The sequence below is a fragment of the Cydia splendana genome, chromosome 27 (genome assembly GCF_910591565.1).
Source record: "Cydia splendana chromosome 27, ilCydSple1.2, whole genome shotgun sequence".
In the NCBI taxonomy this organism is placed as follows: domain Eukaryota; kingdom Metazoa; phylum Arthropoda; class Insecta; order Lepidoptera; family Tortricidae; genus Cydia; species Cydia splendana.
In genome coordinates, this window is record NC_085986.1 from 5,307,333 (window position 1) to 5,321,917 (window position 14,585).

Below are 14,585 nucleotides of genomic sequence, written 5' to 3' on the forward strand. Positions count from 1 at the left end.
TAACATTATTTTACGAATTTGCATACATTCAAATTGTTGAACTTGGCATTCAAAATGAATTGCTAAGAATAACTGCAGCATTTTGCGGTTTTGTTTAATTTATTTTGGCAAACTTATCTCAAAAATAAAACCCTTACAAACTAGTGTGATTACACTTTTTAAATACCTTATTTCGATCAGCATTAGTATTTACCTCATAAAAACCGCAACAATTAACAGATTTGTACACTTAAATCGTAAAATTCTTATTATAGACACAATTTTTAGTACATTTACCTTCATACACGCTTCTGGCAAAACAGAACTAACGGAATGTGATTTCCGCAATAATGAGTTAACCTCTCTTAAGACATTATTGACATTTTAGTATGCGTTCTGCCCATTACTGCAATAAGTTAAGGTACTAAACGCATTAATGCAAAACAGACAGCACGTGTTAACGGATTTGTGTTAACTTTTTTCATTATTTTGGAATATTTATATATTTCAAATCATTAAGGTCATTTTTGCAAAATGTTGTCGTTCGGACTAGCTACAATATGGCATTAAAATCTCATTTTTTTAGTTTTTGTGGGTTGACACATTATTGCTTATCAGCATCCATATATGTGACGTTTTCTATGAATATGGACCTTATTGTCGATGGCGCTTACGCCATTATTAACTATGCTCTGATATAAATACAATGCCGCGCGACGCTGTGCGGCGTAAGCGCCATCGACAACAAGGTCCCTTTTCATAGATAATGCCCCTTATAATACTCCTCGTGTTATGTTTGACACCAATGTCTGTCTGTCTGTGGTATTGTAGCTCTCCAACGGATGGACAAATTAGCATTGTTTGATGGGTGTTTACAGAAAAAATGATACCATTTACTTTTTTTCGAAAACCACCAAATTTTGGGTTATTTAGTCTCAGAATCACGATTACTATTGAATGAGACAAAGAAAAAAGGGTCCTCAGTTTTTCATACAAATTTTGGGTGTCAGTTTTGTAATGGTCCTTACAAAATGTAAGTGAAAATGCGTTACGAAACTGTACATTTTTTTTGGGACACATTTTTTTACGTTTCTCGTGATTCTGAGTAGAAATAACCCAAAAGTTGATGGATTTTCGAAAAAAAGTAAATGGTACACTTTTAAGTGAAAATGCCCAGCTATAGAAATCGATCCAGCACTTTGAAGAGTATCAACTCTTTTGTAAAATGATGTTAGGCGTTTTTGGCAATACTTAATGGATTTTTTTGGCATATATAGCGGAGGGTTTTTTTGAACGTTTTAATTAAATATCTGGGTGACCGAGCTTTGCTCGGAAAACGTATAAAAAATTAAATATGCGCTCTTTCCCAGAGATAAAACTCTCATCGATTTTTCGCCCCCGGAAAACTTCCATATAGCAAATTTAATCGAAATTGTTAAAGCCATTTAAAGCCCTTAAAAAACGCGTTTCCGAGATCCCTGAAATATATAAATAAATATTATACAAGAATTGCTCGTTTAACAGTATGATATTTAATTTTATAAAGGTAAGGTAAACGTACTGGTGCTCGACGCGGTCCCAGTACATATCATCTTGAATCTCAAGTCATTGTCAATAGCGGTGACACCAAGGTGTCATCTATTGGGCATTAGCATGTCGAACACTAGTACGTTTAATAAGCTTTTCAATATTTTCACTCCATAACCCAACATTTTCATTATTATCTAGAAATCAATATGCCCAAAGGCAGACGTTGGCAGCTGCGTGTTTCAATATAACGCGGAGTAAGATGAAATAAATATTGCGTTTGCAAGATGTTGTGAAGAAATTATGTTTACTACAAGCTTTTTATTCTTTATTTATTTTTCGTCTTAAGTTAGGTTATTTACAATATGAATATAAAAGTAAAATATAAAAACACTTACAAAACAATAAAAAATACATATAAACACATTATAAAAAACCTAACCTAGGGTGCCGCCGGCAGCGGGGCTTTGGGCCCAAGCTGCCGGTGGTCAGGCTACAAGCTTTTTATTATTATTATATCTAGGAGACCGAGCATTGCTCGGAAAACATATAAAAACTCAATGAGGCGCGTTTTCTCAAAGATAAAACCTAGCTAGATCGATTTTTCGCCCCCGAAAACCCTCATATAGCAAATTTAATCGAAATCGTTAGAGCCGTTTCCGAGATCCCCGAAATATATATACTTATATAAATAAATATAGTTATATACAAGAATTGCTCGTTTACAGGTATACAATTTTTATTTATTCAGGCACCAAGGCCCATATTACCACATACATATAAATTTAATTAACTTAAAAAATAAACACTATTTTGGCGACAGAACGGCGTGGCTCCGTTGAATCATCTGCTCTTGTGTCGGATTCGGCAGTTTGCCCCTGAACCTCCGAAACACTACACCATTCGGCCAGAAATTCTACTACATATTTATTTACTAAGTATGTACATGTACAATAATTTTTATATTTATTAATATAAATCACTAAAAGACATAAACAGGAATATAAAACTAAAACTAACTACAATTAAAATAGCTAAAACTAAAAATTAAAAATACCTATCAAAATTTGGTGCCTTCGGGAGGGTGCCCAACACGCAGGCAGCGTTCCCGCGCTGGATTGCGATGGCAATTCTCTGCGCGAGAAAGCTGCCCGCGCGGGGGTCGCCCGTTGCCTCCCTCAGCCTTTTCCCGAGCGTCTTGTGAAGCAAGGTACCTACTAGTTTATTCCTACGAGTACTATCTACTTATTTAACTAGCGACTCGGCTTCGCACGGGTTACACAAAACCTTAACAAATTACCTATACACCTAAACCTTCCTCAAGAATCACTCTGAGAAAGAAACTCTGTCTGTCTGCCTGTCTGTTACCTCTTCACGCTGAAACAATTAAGATAAAATTTGGTACAGTCGCCATCAGATATATCGGAGCGGCCAAGGTGCTCACAAATATCGGAACACGCCTCTATTGTCAGGGCGTTAGAGCGCGTGTTCAGATATTGTGAACACCTTGGCCGCTCCGATATATCTGATGGCGACTGTACCTACCTACAGACATAGTTTGAGGCCCCAGGAAGTACAGTCGCCATCAGATATATCGGAGCTGCCAAGGTGCTCACAAATATCTGAACACGCCTCTATTGTCAAGGCGCTAGAGTGCGTGTTTAGATATTTTGAGCACCTTGGCAGCTCCGAAATATTTGATGGCGACTGTACAAACAGCAACACTGTTAACTGTCCATCGGTGGACTTTATGCCTTTTGTAATAAGGTTTACGAACTGTCAATTAACAGTGCGGGCGATGGTACAGTCACCTGCAATAGTATGTTACACAACGAAGGACGCAAAAATATCTGACACGATCTTATTTGTAGAGCCATAAGAACGTGTCATATATTTTTGCGGCCTTCGAAGAGTAACATATTATTGCAGGTGACTGTACAAAGGATAGTGTTTATCAAAATTTCACAAGATTCGGTTAAGAAATACGACCTGTAGAAGAGATCATCCGGACACTAAGAAAGTATTTTTGCCCGCGACTTCGTCTGCGTGGAGTTAGTAATTTGGGTAGCTTATTTTTTATCCAATCTGCTTTTTATCGATTCCCCATACACCCCCCTTTTCAGCCCCTTAAAGGGTGATTTCTGTTGTCAAGCGGACCCCAGGCCCCTATGAGCCGTGGCAAAAATGCCGGGATAACGCGAGGAAGAAGGAGAGACAGGGTGATTTCTGTGATTAAAAACTACCCTATGTCCTTCTTCGGGACTCGAAATATCTCCATACCAAATTTCTACTAAATTTCGGTTCAGCGGTTTAAACGTGAAGAGGTAACAGACAGACACACTTCCGCATTTATAATATTAGTATGGATTTCTGCCCAAGCTGAAACGGAGAGCTTCACTAACGCTCGGTCAAAATTAGTAGTAATAATACGCTAGGAATTTGTTCAACATCATACTCTCATATTTCCATTACCGTACGGATGCATTCTCGAGATGCACGCCGCGCCTTGCATTTATTATTGAAAAGCTTTACTAAAGAAACTCGATTGAATTTCGTAAAATATTCGACTTTAATTTTAATAAAGTCATCTTCCTCGTGTTATCTAGGCATTTTGCCACGGCTCATGGGAGCCTGGGGTCCGCTTGGCAACCAATCCCAAGAATTAACGTAGGCACTAGTTTTTACGAAAGCGACTGCCATCTGACCTTTCAACGCAGAGGGTAAAACATCGTGAGGAAACCGGATTAATCCCAATAAAGGCCTTATTGGGATTAATCCGGTTTCCTGTTTTCTAAGTAAAATGTTTTTAATACAACGTTCTTTTATTAAATAACACGCCCTGGTGCAAAATTTTTCAGTATATAAAACACTTTTTAACTTTTTAACGACGCGGCACATAATTGGGTCTATCAACCAGAGGCAAGTAACAAAGTTTTTATAGAAAACATGATGAAAAACCGGCCAAGTGCGAGTCGGACTCGCGCACGAAGGGTGCCTACCTGGGTACCATAACGCAAAAAACGGCAAAAAATCACGTTTGTTGTATGGGAGCCCCACTTATATATTTATTTTATTCTGTTTTTAGTATTTGTTGTTATAGCGGCAACAGAAATACATCGTCTGTGTTAATTTCAACTGTCTAGCTATCACGGTTCATGAGTTACAGCCTGGTGATAGATAGACGGACGGACAGACAGACAGACGGACAGCGGAGTCTTAGTAATAGGGTCCCGTTTTTACCCTTTCGGTACGGAGCCCTAAAAACAAGTTAGGTATATATTAAGTCCTACCACAAAACCACCTCCATCTTAAGGTGACATTCAGATAACAACTGCAGAAAAGTTTTTAAAGAGTAACGCACACACACACCCGTGAACCTGCAGAGGCGTTCATAGGCTACGTTGATCGCTTACGCTTGTTTGCCATCGACGTGGAATGAAAAAACCGTTAGCGTGATGTAGAAATTGCTATAGTTTTTACAGCGCCATCTATAGCCAAATTGTGTGAACTTCACAACTATAAACGCAAACATTAAGCACCACAAATTATTAACGGTTTAGCGCCTAAACCAACTGTTTCGCTAAATTGAATTCCTACCGTATGCATTAATCGTATGCAGCACACACGGCTGATCCAATTTCAACTTTAATTCAACTGCTTAAGATCTGACGCATTCGCATTATGTAAATTTGCTTGTGAATTTAGGTTGCAACGAGTTATTAAGGTAATTTCAACTTTATTTGTATTGAAATAAGCGCTCAAGCGGTCGCAGTATCTAACTTTGTATGCAACGCGGCAAGCGCACGTCAATTTTATTTTATCAAAGAGCGTATGTTGTTTGGAATAACATGGCGGTTACGTCCTTTTGAGGATTAGTGTAGAATTTTGGATGTAAGCCAAATTGTGTGCCGTTAGTGAAATTCTCAAAGGTTTTCTTGTAATTTCACATAAATTGTTGGCGTACCTAATTTGTACTCTTTCCGGGCCGCTGGAATTAAAAAAAATACAATTTTTTGTTAAAGCATTTTCTTAAAAATGTGAAAACTAAATTTGGACCGCATATTTAAAAATGTTATTAAAGTACATTTTACAAGCTTTTATTTATCTTGCAATGTATTTTAATATGTTCGGGGCAAATCGTCGGGTGACAAGCAAACTTTAAAAACACTATGTACCACCGCAAGTTCAAAGCCATACCGTAACTATATTAGTACTAAAAGAAGGACGATTTTTGTTTAATTTTTTTTAGTAATTAGTGCCTTTTGCTTGTCATCTGACGAAATATTACTAGTGTACACTTGAGCTGTTATTTTGGCCCCACGTTGGGCGCCATTAGACCAATATAAGTGTGCAATTTTGATAGGTGATAGCACATGCAGTAAAAGTGTTATTTTAAACGTCAAACTTCTATGAAATTATGACGTGAAAATAACACTTGCACTGCGTATGCTATCAAAATCGTTGCAGACTTTTCTTGGTCTAACTCTAGCTTCCCATTATTCGATTGAGATGATACATAAGTACTTCACAATACATAATATGTAAGTCGGGTGACAATGCAATATTATGGTACCATCGAGCTGATCTGATGATGGAGACAGGAGGTGGCCATAGGAACTCTGTTATAAAACAACGCAATCTATTTAAAAAAAAAATTAAAATTTATACTGTTTTAAAATTTAAACTGTTTATTAAAAAAAAAAAGAAAAAAATACAATCAACTTAGAACTAATCTTACATTTTTTAAGATTATTAGAACTAAGGGACATGGGGAGCAACCCCTATCAAAATTATTGAACATTTCCTAACATTACATATTATTAATTTGTGTTTGGGTTTGTTAGAACTCCCTCTTGTGATATTTGGTGAGGTTTTTGGCTACTCCCCTCCCCCAGATATCCTCACGTGTATTTTATTGAAATTATTATTCGACCTAATTTTAAGATAAATAGTATAGTATATAGTAAATCTTGTTTATTTTTCTATTTTCGTTAAACAAACTCGCTATTTTGAAGTGCGGAGTGAAGATTTATGTTTAACGAAACCGAAAAAAAGTATCTACTCATGTGGTATGTATTTTTTCGTAGTTTCGTTCACTGTAGAAAAATACACTTGAGGTCTCTTTCCCTCAACGTGATCTATCGTGATTTTTTCGTGACTCCCCCTCCACTATCGAACCTCGCGTGATTTGTGTCAGTTGTTCGGAACTGTCAAAATATTGTTCTAACTGACAGGCCGATACCGTCAGGCGGACTGTTAATCAGTGGGCCCCTGTAGTTGTCTGTTGTAAGAAACGTACATGTAAGCGACAAAAGCTGGTACTTATCAAAAATTACATATTTAACAAAAATTTTTTTTGTTTCAGTTCACAATGAAGAAACGTGATGTGGTGTTGGTGGTGATACTGAGCTGCGGCGCTATAGCCGTCCTTTTCGCACTCGCCGCGTACTTGTATATGCGGCGGCGGAGGAGAAAGAGAGAGGACGATGAGGACGGCACGAGTTGCGCCATTAGGTAAGTGTAATCCTGTGAAATTATTTAGTTGTTAGGGTCCCGTACCCAAAGGGTAAAAACGGGACCCTATTACTAAAACTCCACTGTCCGTCTGTCCGTCTGTCTGTCTCAGTGTCTGTCTGTCTGTCCGTCTGTCCGTCTGTCCGTCTGTCCGTCTGTCCGTCTGTCCGTCTGTCCGTCTGTCCGTCTGTCCGTCTGTCCGTCTGTCCGTCTGTCCGTCTGTCCGTCTGTCCGTCTGTCCGTCTGTCTGTCTGTCTGTCTGTCTGCCTGTCACCAGGCTGTATCTCATGAACCGTGATAGATTAGAGAGTTGACATTTTCACAGATGATGTATTTCTGTTGCCGCTATAACAACAAATACTAAAAAGTACGGAACCCTCGGTGGGCAAGTCCGACTCGCCTTTGTCCGGTTTTTTTACACACATATCATTAAGCAGATGATGCATTAAAAACCTGAAAATTTTATTTTTGAATAATAATAACGTCGATTTATGTGATTCAAATTTCGAACACAACATTCATATCTGTACTTTACGGGCAATAAGAATGGGGCATGAATGGGGCCAGTACAGCGGTGTGACACCGCTGCAACGCGATTGGTTGATGAGTTCGCATCACGCGCGCGATTGGTCGCAACTAATTGCATTAGACTGCACTATTGGCTCGAATTCGTGAGTGACACCGCTGAACTAGTACCATTTTTAGTGCCCGTAAGGCCGGTCCTTAATATTTACGTCAATAGCTAGCGCTACGAGGTTAGCCGATACGGGAAAAACTATATATGTGACGTTATTTATGAAAAGGGACCTTATTGTCGATGGCGCTTACGCCATTATTAACCATGCTCCGATATAAATACAATGCCGCGCGACGCTGTGCGGCGTTAGCGCCATCGACAATAAGGTCCCTTTTCATAGATAATGCCCCATATAGCGAAAAGTGCCTACGTACAGACAACCCGCAGAGCGGGTCGTTGAAAATGGTGTTTAGGTATTTAAAATTAGATTGAAATAGTACTGTCACCGTTAAATTGTAAAAGGCGTTAGTTTATAATCTAACTAGGGAGATTGTAAACTGTCGAAATATTGTGTACCATAACATACTGCTTACAATTTAACGCTTTATTTTTCGGTAGATTATAATCTATCGAAGTGAAACCGTCATATTGTGAACTGGCGTACGAAGGAACGCGCCTCGAACGCTGATTGGTTGAACGTCGTGAGCCGCGCGCCGCCATATTTTAGTGTTAATAAATACATAGATCTGTTGTCGAATGTAAACAGTGTTTTGATTACTTTAAATTGATTTCGTGTTGGAAATTACTAAATACCAACTTTAAAATTAGTTACATGATATGTTGCAGAACTAAAATTAATATCTGATTAACCAAAGAAATGATATGATATGATATGAAATGATAATAAAGAGGGGAAATATTTCTGCGTTTCTGATTTTTTATTTTACGTATTGTTACGTTTATGAGTCCATATAGTCTTGTTGTAGCGGTGGTGGCCAAGTGGAAATGACGTCCGACTTACAATCTGGAGGTCGGGGGTTCAAATCCTGGCTCGTACGAATGAGTTTTTCAGAACTTATGTACGAGTACTAAATATCATTTGATATTTACCACTAGCTTTTCGGTGAAGGAAAACATCGCGAGGAAATGGTAGGTATATGTTAAGTCACCAATCCGCATTGGGCTAGCGTGGGGACTATAGCCATAAGAGGAGGCCTGTGCCCCGCAGTGGGACGTTTATTCATCATCCTTCGTAGGCTAGGTGATTTATAATATGAATATAAGTAAAAGTAAAATATAAAAACACTTACAAAACAATAAAAAATACATATAATCACATTATAAAAACCTAAGCTAGGATGCCGCCAGCAGCGGGGCAAGGCCCAAACTGCCGGTGGTCAGGGCTGCAGAGAGAGGAACCGGCGGACTATCCGCGCCGTGTCCAGGATCACCGCCTTCTGAATCTGACCCTTGATCCAACCACCTAGTGAGGGTCTCTCAAGATTTTCGTCGAGACTCTTCGCTATTAGACCGTTCACTGAAATTATTATTTGTAGCTCGGTTTTAATACTCTCGGGTCTTTCGAGCTCGGTCATTTATAAGGTGTGCGTGGGGATATAGATCCAACACGTGGAGGCCATTTGGAGAGGTTTGATGTCATGTAGAACGCCTGCTGAAACCCATTCACGGGTACATCAATAGATACCCTTGAACCGGTTTCAGCAGGCATTTGAAGCTATTGTAGAGAATATGGACATAGTACTGGTCTATGGTTTAAGGTTGGGTGGAAAAAAGACTGGGCTATTGCAAAGGAGGCCGGACACCTGCCATAACATTGCTCGCACAAGTTATCGAGGCAGGGGATGACTCGCCACTAGTTAGATGGAAACCTGATGCGCCGTCGTAAAGACGGCCAGGCGCAACACCGGCGTGAGTGGCTCAGGGGTGTCGTGAGGTGTGCTGCGCTTTTCCGAAGTTACTCGGGGCTTTATGCCCTTTAGCACTTCCACCCCTGGAGCATATAGCTCTGACGACTCCCCTCTGGACGGCTAATGAAGGCAAGCCAGAGCTGAGAGTCCTGGTCCTGGGTCCCCTTGAGGTCCACTCCGACCGACGAAGACACGCCGGAGACGGAGACCCTGACCGACTCTCTTATTATTATTGTATAATTTTTTCCTTTCACGAGAAATTGACGTTTCTGATTTTATTATTTTGTTACTATTTTTTCTTACATAGTGTCAGAATTATTGATTCTCTACTTAATAATAAATACATACTTGATAACACAATATTTGAAGCGTATTTGATTTATATGACTGATACCCGTGTTTGATTCTTAACTCTATGGACACAGAACAGCCTACCGTAAGACCGACCAATCAGCGCACGAGGTGCGTTTCGTCGTGTGTCGGTTCACAATTTTACGGTTTCTCATCGATAGATTATAATCTACCGAAAAACAATCCGTAAAATTGTAATCACTAAGTTACGGTACACAATCTTTCGACAGTTTACAATCTCGCTAGGTAGATTATAATCTAACGACTTTTACAATTTTACGGTGACAGCACTAAGTAATCAATCAACTTGATACTTTTTACTAGCGACCCGCCCCGACTTCGCACGGGTTACACAAAACCTTAACAAAACATCACCTAAATTTTCCTCAAGAATTACTCTATTGATAGATCAAACCCGCGTGAAAATCCATTCGGTAGTTTTTGAGTTTATCGCGAACATACAGACACACAAACAGACAGACGCTGCGGGGGACTTTGTTTTATAAGGTGTGGTGATAATATCCATTGCAACTTGAAAAGTTGAAAATTGTTTTTGTATTTTGTGATTTTACAATGAAAAAAATAAATATTATAATAATTGGGATTAAATTCCATACATTTGAAAAGACCTCAACTAACTGCCCGATTCGAACTTTAAGATACGTCAATTAATAGATCTGGAAACGATTTGGATTAGATATGTCAGTGTCAAATGTGAAGTTTCTTCAAACAAAAACCTCACTTTTGATTTGACACACATCTAATCCATATCGTTTCTAGATCTATTAATTGACGTATCTTAAAGTTCGAATCGGGCAATAAGTCCTAAAGGGTTGTGCACAAATCACGCGAGGTGTTTTCGGCTACTTTTTGACCCCCCCTCCCCGTTGGTGATATTTGGTGAGGTTTTGGCTACCCCCCTCCCCCCACACAACCTCACGTGTATTTTTTTGAATTTATTTCATTCGACCTAATTTTAAGATAAATAGTATTGTATTTAGAAAATCATGTTTATTTTTCTATTTTCGTTAAATAGATTCGCTATTTTGAAGTGCAGAGTGAAGATTTTTGTTTAACGAAACCGGGAAAAAGTTTCTATTCATGTGGTAGGTTTTTTTTCTTAGTTTCGTTCACTGTAGAAAAATACACGTCCTTAAATCCCTTCTCCCCCAACGTGATCTATCGTGATTTTTTCGTGAACCCCCCTCCCCCTATCGATCCTCGCGTGATTTGTGCACAAGCCCTAAGTAGTCCAAACTCCAGTAGCTTACCTGCTAAGTATCAAGTTGTCAAACGGCCAACTTAAGTCGGATGCTAAGTTTGTTAGTTGCTAAGTAACTTGCTAGGCTAGCGGTCACTGAAGACTTGAAAATACTTAACTTAGTATTTACATTCACTATATAAAGCTGCCTTTTATTGAACTTGCAACGTTCTTGCAATGTTCGTTGAATCCATAGACATAGCATGGTATAATAATATACTCCGCCTGGTACTCCATTCCCGTCTTTTCTAGGTCACCTAACTGACACGGGCTTACGTCATCATGCGACAGCGCTATGTGATAATATGCGATAGCGCTATATATAGCGGCCATGTTGTTGTGACGTATCCCCGTGTCACTCTGGGAATGGAAGACCGTGTTTTATTAGACTATGAGACATAGTATACATCAGGATGGCCCATTTAGATCGGCCAGTATGGGACAATCTGAAACTATAAGACATACGACGATCTCTTCTTGGGAACCATGTCATCGATTTTAGTAACAAGAAAAACTGCATTTTAGTAGTAGTAGTTTAGCGATGGCCTATGATATAATTATCTTTTAATCGGTTAAATGAGCAAACAAGGTCCGTGACAGTACTATTTCGGTCTATTAACGTAGTGATTTAATTCTCTTTGGGTCTATTCATTACATTTGAACGATCAAAACCATGTGCACTCATGTCACGAACTCACTCGCCCAAAAACAACTCGGTTGATCTTCAGTTGATTTAGATCGTGAATGTAACGGACCTGAATGATTCCTCCTAAGGCCCAGCCATACAAATGAAAAATCCAGAATTTGTCACTGAAATTTGAACCTATAATGGAGGGAATAGAGTTGATTTTGGCTTTGTTTAAAAGTTTAACGAAACAAAACAAATGCGACTCTATTCCGATTGAATATGATTTAAATTTCATCGAACTGAATAAGTACTATAGGTAGGACCTTGGGCCTTAGGAGGTTATGTAGGTAGGTACAGATGTAGTGCATAATTGTTTTCCATCGTATTTTCTCGGAAACGTTCGTATTTGTCATGCTACTTTAGTCAACCTCAGTACTTTTTGTACCGAGACTGACTGAAATAGCAAGACACGTTCGTACGTTTCCGTGAAAATACGATGGAAAATAATTATGCACTAGATCTGTAAGTAGATGTTTACCTACATAATAATATTACTTTCTAACTAAAAAGTTTTGCATTCGTAAAAAGAAATTCGTCCTAACTTTTATTATTTTATGCTACCTTTCTACCGATGTGAAATAGAAACAGTTCCCTGTTTATGGCTGGCAAATCATATTATTTATAGCAAATCTATTTAAAAAAACATACCCAACCAATTCGTTTCCCATTGCTATCCAAAGCTATTATTTATTCATTTAGGTACCTATTTTGATAATACCTGTCCTATTTGAAAATAAAAGAAGTAAAAATCATTTATATCGAGGCTTCCCTCACACATATTTACATTTAGAATGCATTATTACATTCACATTAATATACATAACGTATATTTGAAAAATTTATTAAATATAACATCAATGCTACAAATGCCAACATTTCGGCCCGCCTTCTCTCGCCGTTCCCCGTATTATTAGTATTTTATCATATTCAAATCACGTCAAGATATAAAATCATGTAAACAATATGATTACGGTCAATTTACCTCGAATATGCGGTATGCATGGACTTAAGTATATCCATTGTTTCGTACCCGCGTATTTTGGGTCTCATATTATATGCATGAGGCTTAACGTTGGATCGATAATGTGAATTATACTCGTAGGTACCTTTTACCTTTAGGGCGTAATAAATAGTAGTTTCTGTTAAAAGGATTATAGAAAATAGGAGCTGAGTTTTATTCTATATACGTATCTGGTAGGATAGGACGCAAGCGGGGTAGAGGAAAACCAAGAGACAGCTTTTTAGAGCAAGTGAAAGAAAAAGTAGGGGTCGTGTCGTATCAAAAAGTCAAAGAGCTGGCGCAAGATAGGGATGGCTGGAATATACTTCGACAAGAGTAAATAACTCTTAAGTTAATGATGATGATGATGATGTATCTGTATCTGGCTATTTACTGTGGATACTAGGAGGCAACGAGCTAGAGTAACTAATATGAGTAGAGCTCAATCCTTTTTCACATCTTCCGGTTTTTTATCGTCAACCTCTTTTTCCACAAAATCCCAAAAATCTTCATGAACTAACACCATCCTCATCATAAATTTTCACGATGAATAGTTTTCCATTCCTTTTAGTTTTTCCATCACGAGTGGAGTTGAGGACACCAATCTCTTCACACCAAAAGCAGTCGCTGTGTCGACCAAACTGTGTAACCACTTAAAAAAAAAGAGTGGAGTTGAGGAACTTGTACTGGACGTAAAGGAAACTAACTATGATAAGTCCATAATATATGAAGATGTTTATTGTCGAGGAAATAGGCACTGATTAGATATTTAGGCTGTTCAGCAGAAAGGTCGAAACGAATGTGACGGCATCACGCACGCGAACAAAAGCTGTATATTATTCAAACATTTAAACTTGTTCCACGTGCGTTTATGCAGTTACCTATAAAACAAAATTCTTTTAGTTTACGAAGACACTTTCCAACAGTATTGTATGAATTGTATCTGGCTATTTACTGTGGATAGTAGGAGGCAACGAGCTAGGATAACTATAGAGGATGACAAGAGTTCAAAATTAACCCCACATGTAATGGGCCGCGAGTGACATAACTGTACAGGGTGCGACTTAACAACAACACTAAAATTCAACATTCAGGATTTGAAATAAGTTTCATTATAATTTTCTGTAAGAAAAAAATATAACTTGAAGTTGAGGACGGGTGGCCAAGTTAAGTAAGTAAATATTATATTCACCACACCAGCTCGGAAAGGCTTACTTTGCACTTCAAAAACGGATAGCAAAGTCGCACTTTGCTATCAAGTAATTCACATGTGAGCCAAAGTAATCAAATGCAAATTTTGAGTTGTTTTCTTATGTTTACTGGCAGAATTTACTTTTAAATGATGATTTTGGATGATAAATATTTAATAACATTCATTTGAATTTGATTTGGTTTGATTTTGTTTCATACTTATTATACATTTAATATTTGCTTCGGGTTGGTGTGGTGAAAAATGTTGTGTTTCACTCGGGGGCAAATTTTGTTTAACCCTCGTGCTTTGAAACCCTCGCAACGCTCAAGATTCCATTTTTCGAACCACTCGCTACGCTCGTGGTTCAATATTGGAATCTTTCGCTTGCTCGGGTATCAATATTAGCAGATGCACCAATGTTAAGTTTGTGTATTAAAATTATTATTAGGTAATATATTTTACTTGGGCGAAGTTGAGCACCAAAGGTGAAGCTAGGGCTCCCTACGGCATAGTTTTGTCAATTCTTATTTTCAATGGAACATTTATTACGTGGTTTGCTCATAATTGGGAATATTACGCAAAACTCTGCGTAGAGGGCGTCACTAGGTCAATCACATGGCCTACCGTG

General features: G+C 38.4%; 1 protein-coding gene and 1 long non-coding RNA gene across 3 annotated transcripts in view; one reads left to right on the plus strand and one right to left on the minus strand.

Annotated features, from left to right (window-relative positions):
• The window catches only part of LOC134803742 (synaptotagmin-7), an 862,565-nt gene that overhangs the window by 271,784 nt on the left and 576,196 nt on the right, over positions 1-14,585 (plus strand). For both annotated transcript variants that reach the window (XM_063776562.1, XM_063776563.1), the window contains exon 2: positions 6,872-7,020. In XM_063776562.1, coding sequence (XP_063632632.1) covers positions 6,878-7,020 — 143 coding nt within the window. In that variant the 5' untranslated portion in view covers positions 6,872-6,877. The remainder of the gene's footprint in view (positions 1-6,871; positions 7,021-14,585) is intronic.
• LOC134803835 (uncharacterized) lies at positions 1,827-8,996 on the minus strand. Its single transcript, XR_010146034.1, has 2 exons — positions 8,965-8,996; positions 1,827-1,971 (listed from the first exon to the last, which is right to left on the minus strand). It is a non-coding gene; the product is annotated as an uncharacterized LOC134803835 (long non-coding RNA).